The sequence below is a fragment of the Bemisia tabaci genome, chromosome 9 (genome assembly GCF_918797505.1).
Source record: "Bemisia tabaci chromosome 9, PGI_BMITA_v3".
Taxonomy (NCBI): domain Eukaryota; kingdom Metazoa; phylum Arthropoda; class Insecta; order Hemiptera; family Aleyrodidae; genus Bemisia; species Bemisia tabaci.
In genome coordinates, this window is record NC_092801.1 from 3,567,287 (window position 1) to 3,584,800 (window position 17,514).

At 39.4% G+C, this 17,514-nt stretch overlaps 1 protein-coding gene across 4 annotated transcripts in view; it reads left to right on the forward strand.

The window, feature by feature from the left end:
- Bap170 (Brahma associated protein 170kD) overlaps window positions 1-17,514 on the forward strand; it is a 110,792-nt gene that overhangs the window by 69,041 nt on the left and 24,237 nt on the right. For 2 of the 4 annotated variants that reach the window (XM_019061662.2, XM_019061663.2), the window contains exons 5-11: window positions 4,830-5,048; window positions 6,180-6,898; window positions 7,530-7,694; window positions 8,879-9,323; window positions 10,791-11,037; window positions 12,355-12,628; window positions 16,744-17,037. In XM_019061662.2, coding sequence (XP_018917207.2) covers window positions 4,830-5,048; window positions 6,180-6,898; window positions 7,530-7,694; window positions 8,879-9,323; window positions 10,791-11,037; window positions 12,355-12,628; window positions 16,744-17,037 — 2,363 coding nt within the window. The remainder of the gene's footprint in view (window positions 1-4,829; window positions 5,049-6,179; window positions 6,899-7,529; window positions 7,695-8,878; window positions 9,324-10,790; window positions 11,038-12,354; window positions 12,629-16,743; window positions 17,038-17,514) is intronic. The other 2 variants (XM_019061664.2, XM_019061666.2) reach the window with 2 other exon arrangements.

Genomic DNA, 17,514 nt, shown 5'->3' on the forward strand with positions numbered 1-17,514 from the left:
GTAAAGGACGTGAAAACAAAAACAAGCAAATTCACGTCAAAAGAAACATATTTAGAAGCTCGGAGTACGGGGAAATTCCAGGTTTTGGAGGAATAAGTTTCAGCTCAGCAAAAACTTGTTCCGGGAACAAGTTCCTCAAACTGAGTTCCGCGAACCGCGTTCGTGTGGACAAGGCCAAATATTCAAAAAACTTTCAAAAAAAAAAAAAAAAAAAAAAAAAAAAAAAAAAAAAAAAAAAAAAAAAAAAAACAATAGTGCAATGAAAAAATTCTCCGATTCCAAGGAACAAATTTTGGTTGAAATAATTTTTAAGGCACAAGGGAAGTGACCACTCCTTGGAGCCAACATTTTTGTTCGACCGAAAGAAATTTGACAACGCACGAAGGTTCATACGGCGTTCTTCCTTAGGACGGCAGAACGGCGGTAGTGTCCCTGGCGGAGAGGCAGGGATCTCGCCGTACAATAGAACAAGTCAATGGGAGAAGTCGGACATAAAATTTTGAAACTTTGAAAGCTCATTACTCGGTTCATGCACAAATTTGAGGTTTTAAAAGTGGTCTCATTGGATTCCTCGTAAAATTTTCTCCTAGAAACACACATCATTATTTAAAATATGATGAAATAAACATCTAAATTTGCAGTCTTAGTCGAAAATAGAGATGTTGCATGTGTGCGGAATTTGCGATTTGACTGTTGATTCTTACGTAAAAGTTCGCGAGAAACACGGTGGTGCCACTGGTCTCCTCTGAAATCCTCTCCCAAGCTCAAAAAAAGCTCTCAAGTTGAGGCCAAAATGGAGGGGATATCCCACGCTATCCTGAGAGTCCACCTCTACATCAAGACAAACTCTCCATGCAACGCTTCCCGGTTTGCCGGGAGTTTAGTTTAGTTGCGTGACCCAACCGAACGCGTAGAGCGCCTTCAAATCCTGGCGATACTCCCGCTTTGCCAGGAGGTTAGTATAGTTGCGTGACCCAACCGAACGCGTAGAACGCCTTCAAATCCTGGCGACACTTCCCGGTTTGCCGGGAAGTTAGTTTAGTTGCGTGACCCAACCGAACACGCAGAGCGCCTTCAAATCCTGGCAACATTTCCCGGTTTGCCGGGAGGTTAGTTTAGTTGCGTGACCCAACCGAGAGCGTAGAGCGCCTTCAAATCTGGCGATACTCCCGCTTTGCCGGGAGGTTAGTTTAGTTGCGTGACCCAACTGAACGTAACTAATTGTTTTTTTAATCATTTCACTGCACGCAGCTAGCTGATACCATCAAAAGAAGCATAACAAATAGTGTTTTCTTTTTTTTATTTATGTTTGAATTTTTAAATTTTTCTTGCAGCACTAGTAGATAGTAAATATGTCGGTAATTGTTAGTAACCACGTAGTACGTTCGTGCAAATGTTAGTAAACCATGAATTTTACGATTCCAACAGTTCTCTGTTTTGTTTCTCCGTACAGTTTTCTTACTGACAATTTTGGCAACAACGAGTTAGCGACTTTGCAGTCAACAGTATAAAGTACGCAAGCTGATGATTTGAGTTTTTTTCAATGGAGATGTTGCATGTGTCAGGAATTTGCGATTTGGCTGTTAATTCTTACGTAAAAGTTCGCGAGAAACACGATGTGGCCACTGGTTTTCTCTCTAATTAACTCCCAAGCTCAAAAAAAGCTCTCAAGTTGAATACAAAATGGCCGGGGATATCCCACGCTACCCTGAGAGCCCACCTCTACATCAAGACAAACTCTCCATGCAAAGATAGCTGGAGCAAATACATCGACAGGGCTGCCACTTTATTTGGGGACTCTAAAACTGAAAACACAGCATTATTGCTTATGTATTTGCTCCCTATCTTTGCATGGAGAGTTGGTCTTGATGTAGACGTGGACTCTGAGGATAGCGTGGGATATCCCCTCCATTTTGGCCTCAACTTGAGAGCTTTTTTTGAGCTTGGGAGTGGATTTTAGAGAAAACCAGTGGCACCATCGTGTTTCTCGCGAACTTTTGCATGAAAAGCAACAGTCAAATCGCAAATTCCTCACCCATGCGACATCTCCATTGACTCGATCTACTGTGCGCTAGCGTACCTGTATAGCGAGAGTATGGACAGATGTGAAACTCCGAAAATCCATCAGGCACCGATGCTTCTGCGAATAAAGTTAGGGCCCAGAAATGCAGCCAACCTATGAATTTCAATTATCCAGAACGATTTACTAATACTATTGTTACGAACCGTCGTTTGTAAAGCACGGATTTGACTCAGTTTTTACATAAATTAACTCATTTTTGCGGAAGAACGCTCATTTCTGTACACTCTCGGCCATCTTGGTTAGATTTAGAATCTGCAGACTGGCGATGAAATTTTGTGTGGTAGAAGTTGATTAGACGTAGAGTCCCTTTATACTGAGAGTCAAGACAATTTGAATCCATTTCTGATTGGTTCCCGTATTTTAGGCCTCCACAGTGTCACAAACGGGAATAAAGATTCACCAATTGCAAAGATTATAATCTGGAATGGACCAGGGAATTACGGGTTCGGCAAGGAACAAACGGAATGAGAGGAGGAACGGAGAGAGGCATTTGAGAATGGGCCGATCAAAGATTACGAAAAACGTTCAATTTCTGTAATCTTTATTCCCGTTTGTGACACTGTGGAGGCCTAAAATACGGGAACCAATCAGAAATGGATTCAAATTGTCTTGACTCTCAGTATAAAGGGACTCTAATTAGACGGATGGCTGCACTTTTGGGCCCTAAGACCTCCATGAAGCGATCTGTCCATACTCTTGCTATACAGGTACTCTACTGTGCGCGGCGTGGAGTCGGCAACTCGGGCGGTGTGTTATGCTCCGTTGCCATGGGAACATTGAGCGACAACGGCGCGGCGCCCGGAGACCCGAGCGGGGCGCCGCGCCGCCCTTTTCGCCACGTGCGCCTTCGTCCGCCGCGCAGCGCACACTGAGCACTCGCGCGGGGCGCCTCCTCGCCGGCCGCCCCTCCGCTCCCCCCCCCCCCCCCCCCTCGGCGGCTCGGCGCTTGTCAATTAGCGGGCGATTTCGGTCACGTTCCGAAACGTGACGTCACTCCAGGGATCCCCCGGCCGCCGGATGGTCGCAAGCTTGGTTTTTGACCTTATAAGAGCCATGGTTGCTACAGTGAGGGAAAACCTGGAAATGTCAAGGAAAATGACGGAAGTGTCCGGGGAAAATTGTAAATTCACCTTTATTAGCTTTCTAGAATAGATTTGACGTTTAGAATTACATTTTTTGCCAGGGAATTATTTGAAATCATGTCTCTTTTGCCACATTGCATGTTTCATTTGTCAGGGAATTTTACTCAAATGGCTCAGGAAAATGACGGGGAATCTCATTTTCTAAATTTTGGGGCAACGCTGCAGTCAAGGAAAATTGGGAACTGTCAGGGGAAAATGGTAAATTTACCTTCATTAGCCTTTTAGAATGGATTAAACGTTTAGAATATCAATTTTTGCCCGGAAATTATTTTGAATTATGTCTTTTTTGCCATATTGCATGTTTCATGTGTCAGGGAATTGTACTTAAATGCCTTAGGGTAATGACGGGGAATTTCATTTTCTAAATTTTTGGGCAACGCTGCAGTCAGTGAAAACCGGGAAGTGGCAGGGAATTGTAAAAAGTCAGAGAAAACCGTTAAAGGATAATAACAAAGATATCAGGGAAAATCTTTAAAATCACCTTTATTTATTTTCCAGAATAAGTTCGAGGTTTTGAACTGCAAATTTGCCTTGAAACTATTTTCAATTATGTCTTCTTAACAGTCTGTCATACCTTCGATCTTCAGGGAATTTCACCAAAATGTGTCAGGGAAAAGTCAGGGAATCTCATTTTCTAAAGTCCTTGGCAACCCTAAAGAGCGGTATGGCCCTGAATTTCCCGCGGCAGGGGGGGGGGGAGGGGTTTGAGAGCAGGGTTGCCACTGTTAGGGAATTTTAAAAAGCATATTGAAAGTCCCTCATCTCATCCAGCGAGTTTGAAATTTTTGGATGAGATGAGGGAGTGCCAACTCCTTGATGATTTGTGGGAGGACCGAGTTTTGTGGCGGTTAGGCGTCGCAGAGCGCCAGAAAGCGCTGTGAGAGCGAATCTTATGTATATTGAAAGTAATGAAAGTCTCTACGCTGACCAGGATACTACTACCGTGCTAAGAATAAACGCCGTTTGAGCTTTCTAACGTTGCCAAATTTCTCTCGACAAATCTTAAATTTTCGGAAATATTTGTGAATGTTTTTTCTCTGATTTTTTACAGGATTTTGTTCGTAATTTGATCTAAATTATCTGAAATTTTCAATGTAAAATACTCATAACTTTCTTTGAAAATAAATATTCTCTGAGAGGAAACTTGGCAACATGCGAATGCTCATACGACGTTTTTCCTCAGCACGACAGGCGAGTGAAGGTTTCTATTTGGACGTATTTATGCTAAAAGGAACTATGTGCATAGGGTTTGCATGTAACATAGTTCCTTTTAGCATAAATACGTCCATTTGTCCGTGACTCACTCGACTCAGTCATGCACAACTTGGTTTCATTCTTGAGACTGGGTTCCGGTGAGTGGAAGTTTTATTCCATTCGAACTATCAAGTGGTTTCAAACATCCTTTGCGAATCATGATACCTTGGGTTCGCTGTTTCCCCCGCAGTCTTTACCTTTAAAAGCTGTTCAGTTTTCTATCTTCTTCAAAATTGATGGATCTGTGACTTGAAATATACTACATTTTTGTGAATCTCCTCACTCTTTTCTTCTTGATACTGGTTACTTATTTACTAATAGAATCGTTTTCTTTGTTTTATTTTTTTCAGATGCAGCGCGTGAGGTTAACGGATTTTCCAAGGACCTGTACCGGCCCTCGGAGTATGACAAGTTGGCACTATCCATTCTATCTCCTTTACCAAATGAACAAGACTTTGCAATAAATGTTTGTACACTACTTTCGAATGAAGGGAAGCACACGCTAAAACTAGAAAAGCACCCAAGAATACTCCATTGCCTCCTAGCCCATGCTGCAGTTTTCAATCACCGTAAGTTGTTTTTGCTAGCTATCTACTTAAATAAAAATTTCAGTTTTTTTAAAGAGGCAATTTAGCGGCAGGAACTGCTCATACACTCCTCGAGAAGATCTCAGTGTTTAAGTTTTCTCATTTAAGGGGCTTGGAGGACAAGATGCGTAAGTGTAGTTTTAGAAAAAATTGAGATATGAATGATTTCAAGTAAAACTGGTCATAATGCATACTGTGTGAAAAATTTGCTCCTAAATTCCAATTTTGAAGCATCAAAAAGTCAGTTTGAACTCTCTCCACCATTAGGATCCGTGTAATTTCAAAAACTTCTAACACGTATTTCTCGAAATAGCAAAAATTGCACTTATGTGCCTTGTTCTCCAAGCCTCTCTTTTCTGAAGCCATTCAATTTGCATAAAACTACGTTGAAAATTGTATCATTAATTTGATAAAGAATCAAATCGGAATCTTTTTAATTATGGACATTCCTGCGGAAAATTATCCTTAGACATGGATAGATTATGATCCGAAAGAATAACCATATCGACTGTGAAATTGGTAGAATGGTCATCTTGGTTTACGATGTTGCAGGCATTTGACATACTCTATTTTTTAAATAGAATCATACTCAATGTCATTTTTGGAAAAGTACCCTGATTTAATTTTTCTTTCCCTGCGCAGACAATATTCATTGAAAATTTCAAGCAATATTGTTAGTTTTTTCTCCCTTGGATAAAATAACATGAGAGTGAAGATTTTGAAACTCGTCGAAGAAGGCACACATTCCTGCAGCTCCATCATTGATATCTTTGCTGGAGCAGAAAACATCTTAAATGGCTTTAATTTATTAAATCCCTTTCAGTCCAAAACTTGTCGGTTGTTATCATCGCATGACTTTTTTCCTGTCAAAATTTGAACAGTTTTCTACAACTTCATCGACTTTCAACAACTGAAATAATAAAACCAGGAGTTTGTCCCGTGAAATTTTTCTACATTTTTAAATCTAGGAATGTATGTAGGCTCAGGTAGCTTTTTATTTTTACGAATGTTTGACTTGGCAAGCTTTTACTGTCCTTAGCTCTGATCTAGTATCATTCATTAGAAATAAGACACCAACCAAAGAACTAATTACATATATTTTTTCTGTTCTAGAATCGATGCGAGATTTCTTCGAAGATCACTACAAAAATGTGAGAGGACACTCGGTGAAACACTTTTGGAGTGACGTGCTGGGAGACAAAGCTCTTCTTCCCCTTCTGAACGAAAGCAAATTTGTGCGGCGGAAAAAGGGCAAACTTCTGGCGTGCGAGGAATCGAAAGAGAAAGAAGAGCCGATTAAAATGGATGTGGAGGCTGACTCAGGCTTAGTAGATCTAGCAAATAGTGCGGATAAAACCAGTGACGACACGGATGTGGAGGAAGTTGATTGTGATAGTGGTAGTGAAAGCAAGTGCAAAATTAATCTAAAAATTACCGATGACGATAAAGAATTGTTCTGTGTCGGGAGGACGTTGGGTATGCAAGACTACGTCGGTCAGCGTGTACTTCAAATCGCAATGGTATTACGGAATCTGTCTTTCACAGAGGAAAATTTAAGTTTGTTGTCGAGCGATGTGCATTTTATCAGGTTTATGTTGCTGTGTTGTGGTGCAAACTGGGACTGTCTACATCAGGTCGGACATGATATGTTGGCGAACGTTGCAGTAGATGTCAAACTAGAGGAACCGTTCGTTGACCATGTGTTAAGGGTAGTCAACAATGGAATCCACTCGCAGGATCGGGCTGTGATTCTTTCGTCCATTGAAATACTCAATAAGCTGGGTCAGAACGAAGACAACGAAGAACTACTGCAAAAATGTCTTCAACAGAAGGTAATCCTACCTTTTAGTTCTCTTGCTATTCTCACCCAAGAATATTCGAAATGTTTCATTTCCTTTTACAACAAATATTAGTTTCCAAAAGGGAAAGAATCTCACTCCATTTTATGGTATAAGGAAAACTTTGTATTGATTCCTACATAAATTTTAAATTTTTAGACTCCATATCCCAGAACTGAGAAGATAGAGCTATCAAATATCAAATCAGACCTTTAGAAATGAGAAATTATCGGTGAGGAGGCATCTAATTGAATCAGTTAACAAGGTTGTAATCAGACGAAATGAGCAGAGGTGTAGAAAACTCCAAGTTACCGACGGTTTTTTGCAATCTGGCGTCTTTGCTTTGCAGTTAAATGTTGGAATTTATAGCAAAATTACTGAAATCCAGGTTGCACATGCAATTTGACTCATTTTTTCCAAGAATTGAGCCAGAAGAAAAGAAAAACAGAATAGAAAAAAACAGTTCACTGCCCTCTAAAATTGGCTCCATTTTGTTGTGATCCTAAGATCAGAATCGCGAGATCAGGCATATTCTCTAGCTCTAAAAATATAATGACATGTTTTCAAACTGCACACTTGATCTTCATTTCTCATTTAAATGTTTTCATTCGTTTTCTTGTTTCAGGTCTATGAAAGGATATGTTCTTTTCTGACTCTTCATGATATCATGTTACTTGTATATACCTTAGAATGTTTATATTCCTTGAGTTCTCTCGGGGAACGTGCATGTAACGCTATCATGCACGTTCATGGTGCAATCGATACCTTAGTCTCTCTTGTCACTGTTGAGGTAAGGAATCTTTCCTATTCTTTGTCTGGTTTCTCTTGTATCTACTCCGCAGACTCTTAAAAAAATACATGGTGTCCTGAATAGAACGACGGGGTCAATTCTTCAGACTAAAATTTAAGCCATTTCATAATGGATACATTTTTCTTTTTTTGGGGGGGGGGGGGGATACAACTTGAAAGTCTGCATTTCTGAAGTAAATTTAAGCTTTAAAAGCCCGAACAGCTTCTATGATTAGGAAAAAGAGGCTACAAGTTGTAGTATTTAAAAGAATGTTTCATATTAATCTGACGCTCATGACATCATATAAAGCAACAACCCATAGTCTATCCTTGAATCCACTATAACTTGACTGCAATAAGATTTGTGCCTGCGTTTTAACGCAGTCATACGCAGTGCTTCAATCCAATCCTCTGAACTTTTCTGATTACATTACAGTATTTTTTTTAAAAAAAAGAACAGTGAAAATGTATTCATTTTCAGCTGTGATAACATGGTGAGCAGTCAGAATACCTAACTAGTTATCGTCAAAGTTTCCGTTGTTTTTCAACCTCAGATATAAGCACAAAAGGCAACTGGTGAAACCAGTATGCCAGATTGCAAATGCATGAAGCTTCCGTGACTGAACCAAAATTTTTCATGAAAAGGGTGTGAAGATACCCTTCCTTTGACAAGATCTTCAACTGTAACTGGAGTATAAATAAGCAATTACTGGTGAAAGAATACATGGGAATTAAAAGTCTGCTTATGAAGTCACAAAATCTGTAGGTCTTTTTCTAAAATGACTGAAAAAAAATTGTGTGGCGACCTTATTGACAAGATACACATGAAATTTCTTTAAGAGAAGACAAACTTCCCTACAAAATGTTGGAACAATCGGCCAAGCCAGCTAGTTGGCAAATTTTTCAGTACTCAACTCAAATTTTGAGCATCTCCAGCTGAGATTTGTCTGCAGATATTCAAGTCTACTCCTTACTTTAAATCTTTTTAATTTCTTTACATCCAGTGAGTTAAAAATCTTATTTTTTTGTATCTGCACTCCCACTTTCATTAAGTCCGTAAAGACATGAATAGCCTAAATTTCTAAAAAATAACAATAATTTATAACACTTTTTTTCATATCCTAGATGATGCAATACATAGTAAATGTTTTTTTAAACGCTATTAACCGCTCATTATTTCCACAGGCGCAGAGTTACGGTCCAAAAGCGTGCATTCTGATGAGGGTGGTCGAAACGGTGTCCGGCGGCACCTCGATGATGTCAATGGCACCGACAGCACCTCCTCCGACCCCAATCCAGCCATCTTCGTATCCGCCATCCCCCTATCCACCATCCTCCTTCCCATCGTCCTTTCCATCACCCCTGCCGCCAATCCCTTCGTCTCTGAGCGGTTTCACCTCATCGCCGGGCATGTACCACCCAATCCCATCATCGTCTCCATCGCTAGTCTCCTCGCCTATGCCGTTGCCGTTCCCCATGACTCCTGCGGTCGCCAGCTTTGTCGCCACAACGTCCATGCCTGTCTCGCAAACTACGACGCTCGTCCAGTCAGGCCCCTCTCATCCGCCACCCCTCCAGCCGACGCAGGTCACACCGCAACCGGTGCCCAAGCAAATGATTCAAACTCGCCGTAAGTATCGGGTTTTTGCTCTGAGATACACAGGGTTGCCACAGTCAGGGAAAACTGGGATTTTTAAAAGGCAGGTAAATGTCAGGGAAAATGAAGAAAATGACAAAATCATCAGGGAAAATTTGCTTAATCGCCTACATTTGCTTCCTAGAACGGGTTTGAGGTTTCGAACAACAAATTTTGCCTGATGACTATTTTAAATTATGCCTTCTTAACCATCCGTCTTATCTTCAATTGTCAGGGGATTTCGCCAAAATGTGTCTGGGAAATCAGGGAAATGTCAGGGAATTTTATTTTCTAAATTCTGTGGCAACCCTGTCTAAAATTCGATTCTTATAAGGCAACTGGAGACGATGGTAACAGTAGAAAAATAAGGGGGAAAACGGGAAACAAGGCTGAAAAACACAATGGAACACTGGAGACGTTTTGACTCAAATTGAGTCATTCTCAGTTGGAATAATACATATATATTAAAAATTAAGAAGGAAATATAAATTATTAGGTTTTTCTCAGATTCTGGGCACTACCTTGTAGGGCTCAGGCTTTGTCACCGATATTTTTTAATTTTTGTTGTATTATTTTGACTGAAAATGACTCAGTTTTGAGTCGAAACATCTCAGGAGTTTTATTGTGTCTTTTAGCCTTGTTTTTCTATACTGTTTTTGCTCCAAGCATACTGTCTAGGGCCTGGGAATTAATTTGACGTATAAACATGTTTTTGTGAAAATTTTGCTTTGATGATTGCAAAAGCAGAAAAGCTTCGGTACAGATACTCATACGATACCTTGGTTCATTCATTACCTGCTATTGCAATGGTGTTGTTCAACTCGAAATTGTTGAACTGGGAACTACCAGGATTCATCAGGGAATGAAACATATCTGGGCAAAATTAGGGTTTTTTTTTTTTTTATAGAATTGAAGCTATGAACTGAGAGTGTCCTCTCTCTCTGCAGTGAAATCGACTATTCTTAAAGTTGGCGATTTATGTTACCTCAACCTGAAAGAATCAGACGAAAGATGAAAAATTTGCTTTTTCCCCCACAAACTTTGGAGAAAAACGTAGTCACCCATCAGGAAATCTAGAGAAAAAAAAGTGGAAATAGTGAGTTATCATCAGAGAATGTCTCCACAAAGATTAGGAAAAATCAAGAATATTAAAAACCATGTTTTACAGCTACTTCTAATGACTTATTTTTGTACGTTAGTTGTATTACACCTGAAATCTTGGCATGAGCTCTTTTTTTTTTTTGTAATTTTTGCTCTTTTTGCTATTTTATTGATTTTCATTTCGAAGAAGAATGAAATACAAAGCTCAATCAGGTGTCTTTGCTCCTTGTCATCGCAGTAAGCAGCAAATGCCGAATTTTCAATGTGCTCCCTTCAAGGAGCTTTCCATGCTTTTGAAAGTTTTAAATCCAGATTATTTCGCCTGTATGCCCCTGCTGATTTTTCTTCTTGCTTTCACAGCTCCACAACCCATGGGTTCTACAGCGGCTTCGATTGCAACTGTGAGTCCTGTTGGAGTGAGCGGGCAACTAGTGGCGCAGGAAAACGAACAGTTCGCCATTCAATGGCTCAGGAATCATTTTGAGCCCTCGACCGTTCCCGGCCGAGGTATCGAGCAGGGAGAGTTGTACAAGCAGTATATCACAGCCTGCGCTCGTGTAGGTCGGAAAGGCGTTATTGCTCCCGGACACTTCCCTCAGTGTGTTAAGTAAGTTCTTAAATTCATCAGAGCTTATCAGTGAAATTTTGACCAGTTTTCACAAAATTATTACTCTCCCATGCCCATGCGGTTATTGTGTTTCAATAGCGAGCTAAAAACTCATGTTGATCCAGCGAAACGTTTAAAAGTTACTGGTTTTTACCAAATTAGCTCACAATTTTGGGTGAATTCAAGTGGACTCCATCAAACGTACGAGTAAGAAAGGGTGTGAACCACGGGGTTTCCAATGGTAAGGAAAACCTGAAAGAGTCAACAAATTTTTTAAGTAAAGAGTTGGCTCTATAACTGCTGCCGCCATTTGAGGAAGTGCAAACAACTTTGGAATGTCTTTTTTAGGGTGTCTACAAGTCCGGAATTTCTGGAAAGTCCGGAATTTAAGGACGGAATTTAATTTTAAGAGCGGTCAGGATTTCCTGAAACAGTGCAGAAAATCCGCAAAAAGGTCTGGAATTTTTTAAATTTTTTGTCATTTTTGTCGCAATTTCAAATTTTTGAAATTTTTCTAATTTCGTCAAATGGAGGTACTGAAAAAGAACGGAATTTTTCTGTTGGAGGAGGTACCGAATTTCTCCAGAATGCACTGAAAAAGTACTGTAAAAGTACTTATTTTTGACCAGCCGGTTTAAGTAGACACCCTGTTTTTCCATTTTTGACATTTTCAAAACAGGGTTTCATTGCCTCGTAAGGTTTAGAAAAATATGACTAATTCATAGGAGTTTAATTCGCTCCGTACTCTCAGAAAATGAATTTAATAAAGTGGATGCCACTGACCCATAATCTCTTTCCATCAACAGATGCGTTCTCTGGAGGCATCAGGTTAACTGTTGGTTACCCGATGGATACCGTTGAGAGTTTGACGATCGTTCTTGAGGACTTGCTGACTTCTCGCTAATTGCCCAATGACTGTCATGGCGGGCCATCGGCCAACGCAATCGCCCAGCACCTTTCAAAGGTGATGGGCAAGGCCGCTGAGCGTTGAGATAACCTCAATGTCTTAAGTATCCGCAATCCCGCCATCATTTATCGTGTCTCGTAACTCGCCTTTTAATTTAAATAAAATGTAGATTCTTTTTTTTGACCTAGTAACCCTCAGGGTTGATTATCTCCGAGAACAATACCTAAAATGATGTAAACTATAACACGCTTCTGAAGTAAACAAAAACAAAACCTGAGCCGCCATGACAGTCACATGACGAAAGTTGGTCATCGGGCAATTCATGAAAAATCAGCAAGGTATTTCCTCTGATGCCTCCAGAGAACGCATCAAACATGTTACAGCGTTAATGTGGTTTCTCCTCTTTTCAGGACTGTTTTTGGTGCTAATGTCGGACCAAAAGAAGTTATCGCAGCTCGAGCGAATGCAAACGGAGACTTGGGCTCAACAACATCCCTGTTTATCTATGAAGGCATTCAGGTGCGCGGGAAACCTCCTCTGGCTCCCAATATCCTTCCGGGACAGTTACCCTCTTCCCCTATCTTGAAAGCTCAGCTGAGTGCACCACCAAAACCAAACGCTTCACCTCCCCCACCTCTCACCCCCATACCTTCTACTATTGTAAAGAAAGATATTAAAACCAAGGTATGTCCACCCTTCTCACCATCTGCATGCTTCTGTTTAGTTGCGCTGGGTGAAGGGGAAAGTATATTTGTGACCGTCCACAGGTGAGGAGGCCTTAGTGCTGAAGAACTTAAAATTAGATGATTATAGACGCATTTAGTGGTGACGTCACGGAGCGATATTGTTAGTTCGATATCTCGAAAGTCGAAATGTGCCCCAACAAACAAACATAACCTCCAAAATGAACAATTGATGAAAGAATGCTACAACTAGCCCAAAACTGAAACATTAATCCATGAGACCGTAAAATATTGAAAGCTAGTTATTTTCCAAAACGTTTGACACCGCATACACACGGATTGATAATATAATAAGCTCGTGACATAGTACTCAGTCTTTGGACGAACGTTGAGTTCGTTTGTTGGGGCACATTTCGACTTTCGAGATATTGAAATTAAATCGAGATGTGACATCACACTAAATGCGTCTATTACCATTGAGTCAAGGAAATCAGTAAATATTTTAACTTAGGATATCCAACATGTCCAACCTAACTGGAGTTTGAGGGTTTGAATTGAGTTGTTCAGAAAACTTGGTTTCAAAGAAAATTTTTTTATGATTCTAATCTGCCAAGGACAAAATTATCGTTTGAAAGTGCATACTCATGACCTCTATTGATCCAACGAATAAATTGAACTATTTACAACTCGTTCAGGATGTCTATAGGGAAATCACAGAATTTTATTGAAGAGAGTGGAATTTTGAAACATCTTGAATCTTTAAATCTGGAAAAACATGAGCGCTGTCGACACGATCAAACCATACTCGGAATAGTGAACGAAGTTATCGGTCTCAATGAGGAATTTCAATTTTAGTTAATTGAATGATTCATACCCAAAGAATAGAAGGTTCATTGGTTTTTGTCATTTGCAACTTTCACCAATGCCAGGAATTGTTCATTCTCAGCTCTGTGCTTGCATACCATTTTAGGAATTTTGATGATTTTGGTCAGGAAATACCTGGAATAGCCAGGGGATTTTTTCTCTGCCAAGTCTGTAGACACTCTACATAATTCTAAGATGAATTTTTCAAAAATTGTAGTTAGTCTTGTTCTAAACACAAACTTATTGCATTGAAATACATGTTAATGTCCTCTATTGATAAAAAAAAAACAGATAGTTCTCCATACAACCCTTATGTTGCCTGTAAGATACCAAAGTACTCATTTTCGATCGAATTCGACAAAAATTGCTTTCTTCTAACAATTGAATTCCGTACACTAAGGTCTCATATCCCATGGACAGTCACATTTTAGAGATGCAACTGCCGAAAAATTTAAGTGAAGCATGGAAAATCCCAGATTTTCAGAAGCATGAATCGGGGTTGCCTTGTGTAACTCCCCAGGTGAAGCTAGTTCTTTCCCTCTCTTTGGTGCAGGGTTTTCATCATTTCAGTAAGGTCAGGGAAAGAAGAATCACAGCAGATGGTAGCCAGTTGGACGGTCATACTCAAGAGTGCAGACAAATTTTCCCCCAAATTTTTGGAAGATTTCCAAATCTTTTAAAAGTCTCTAAGGTAGATATTCAATGTTTGCGCAATGCATTCTGGGCACAATGTACATATCCCAAATTTTAGGTGTATTATTTTGGGTGAATTATTTTTAACCTTTAGGTGAATTATTTTGGGAAAATCTCATTTTCAGTCTGTAGATAGATCATTGAAGAATGTTCGTCTCGAAAATCATCCTCCAATATCTTAAAATAAAATCAAAAGCACTGTTTCTGTTCTGCAACCAATTTCAATGTATCGATATCGATGATCAATTGGAAACAGTACTTTTGACTTTATTCTAAGATTTTGTAGGATGATTTTCAGTATGAACATTGTTCAATGATTTATCTGCAGACTGAAATTTAGATTTTCCCAAAATAATTCACTTAAAGGTTAAAATTTGAGATACATCCATTGTACCCAGAATGCATTGCGCAAAAGCTGGAAGATCCACCTTAAAAACGCTGGTTTTTTTTTTTTTTTTTTTTTTTTTTTTTTTTTAAATATGATGCTTTCCAAACTGCCTCTTATGGCTTGTAATCAGCGCTCTAGTTCATTGAAAAGTCCCTATCCTCAATCAGTAATTAGAATGAAAATCATTGTGTTATTCTCACAATGCTAGATAATGCTGTTTCCCTTTAGTTCAGTACTATATCTCTTCAGTCTGCACTCTTTTGATCTAATTTACCAAATCTTTCACTCATTGCTTCGGAGTTCAAAAATCCTATCGTTCAACACTCGGTAAAATAAAATATAACAATGTGTAAGCCCGCCAATGCGAGCAGGAGATCACCTGTAGCGTATGCAGTTCATCTGTTTTTAGCACCCTCTCACACCCATCAGGAATATTGACTGCGAAACTACTTTTCAAAATCACACAAAGCAGGACAGGACCCCCCCCCCCCCTTCTAATTCTCGTAGGTTTCCCCACCAAATGTTGCGGACTAATCTGGCTCCTCCCTCTGAAAAATTCCAATTTCTCAAATCCAGACCAGCTCAGAATGTGTGGCCTGACACTTTTTTCTCCTTGTTATGCTGTACACAATTTATTTACAGACCGCACTGGTTTTTTACGTCAACTCTCTTTTCACCAAATTTCCACGGTCCCTGGCTGATCGACAAATTTTATATTTGCCTACCAAACTTAACATGACAAGACAAAGGTGTAATGGAGTTATGTGATTGGCCGGTTGTAGGGTTCGAGCTCTCAAATAAAAACCATAACATACTAGATACCTTTGATGGATGGTGATTAAATGGTCTTTTATCATTAACCTGTTAACTTCCCAACTAACTAAGTCCTTTATTGATGCAATCCTTTGTTCGGTGGTGGTAAAACTATGACTGTTTATGATTAATCCTTGTATGTAACATAGCCGCAAAAGTAGTAATACTTTTTTGTACAATTGCTTGATACGTATACAATAAGACTTAATTTATAAAATGATACATTTTCCCTTCTTTGGCCATAATTGAAACGTATCAAGGCCACTACAAAAAGAAGTAAATCATCTCTTAAGGCTCTTCATTTGAACACAAAAAAGAGCATGCATTTCATTAGTGCAGATTACCAGTTTTTTTTGAGCCTTCAACACAAAGCAAACACAGATCTAAACAGAACTCTGTCTCACCTCCGCACTAGCTTTGCAATTGTTTTGTGAAGCATTGAAAATTCTCCAAGCTTGTAAGATACATTCACAAGCCTTTAAATACGCTGTATATTATATACCTAAATCTCTCATCTACACCACCCATTAGTCTTTTGAAAATGCGCCTTGGCTTGGGGACTGTAGAGAAAGTTGCGTCGGTAAAGGCCTTCTGTTTATTTTTTTTTTGGCTGCATGATCAGAGGTTTCAAAAGTGCCGTTTGAATAAGCGTGGAAGATTGTACCCAGAGAGAGAGGAATCCTTTTTTAATGCGCTTAAATTTGTAGCATGCAAGTGTCAAAAGAGTTGCTGTTGTCAGCTTTACTCCTGACCAAAGTCCTTTGTCCTTTTCTCTAAATAGTAGAGTGATGTTGGTTCTATCGACAAGGAATACAATTCAACATGAAACAAAATGCTAGTTGACGCAAAATATTTTTTGATCTGAAAAATTTAGCCCCTCACATTTCATTTTGTTCAAGTTTTTCTCCTTGTCTTTCTCCTGCGTTGTCGCATTATCAATGCCTTTCAGATTTTGTTAACCTTACGCACAATGATTCCTCTCTTTCACTTCAATCTTATAAATGACTGCACTACGAAAGCACGTAACTCAGTTTTTGCTGGTTTTAAGGTACCTGCAATATAATCTTGTAAAGAAAACACCTCATCCGTGCACCTAAAATCATAATCAGGAGAAATCGATGAGTGATGATATAAAAAACTATTAACACTAGCGCATGTTTAGAGGAAGAAATTTTGACCTTTTTTTTTTTTTTTTTTTTTGAATCTCCAGAATAATAAAGATTCATAAACTGCATTTTTCCCCAGTTCAGCCATAGCAATTCCTTGGAATTCTACCAGTACCAGTTGTATGAAATATACATCCCTTTTTCTCCTTTGGTAAATCTTGAAGTTTTAACAGAACTAACTTTTCCTTTCAGGTCTCAACTCATCCGCATTTAAGTCAAGCGCTACTGAACGCCGGACAACAGGTACAAACGCAAACGACGTGTGCAATTGGTACGCTTGTAACAACGGCGACATCCTCAGTACCTGTTGCATCAACGTCAGCAAATGCAGCGACACCAGAGGTGACAAACAGTAATACGTCCCTAATCAAAAGTCTGCTCGCAAACAAGGTATGTGAGATCCCATCCTCCTCCGCTCATAGCATGGCCGCTAACACTGCTACCCCGTGTGAAGTAACCAATGTCTCGTCTACTGTAGGTCTTCAGGTAAGGATCCAGTAGAGTCTTTTTTCATTTGAACTCATGTTACACCTGGCTTTTAATCAAAAGGAAGTAAATGTTCAAGAATTTCTGGCAAATTCTCTTGTCATAAATCCGAGTTTCGAGGATATTCCGGTATATCTTGATTTGAGTCTAGTTCTAGCCAATGTGCAGATGTGAGTGGAATACTAAAAATCTCTCCTGTTTGAAATTATCAAGAGTTCTCTGAAAATGTACCTAAGGTTAAGTTCAAGAACCTTGAATCAAGCTTCTAATTGATGTCAGTGTCAAACATGTAGATGGAAAGAAAGGAATAAGACTGAACTTCACCTAATTTTTTTATAGTGTCTCACCCTTGATAAATTGGAAGTGCTCAACATTACCTTTTTGAAATTTTAAAAGAATGTTGCACACAAGGTTACAAGAATTTTTTTAAAAAAAAAAATTATTTTAAGCAATAATGTCAGGTGTTCTTTAAAATTT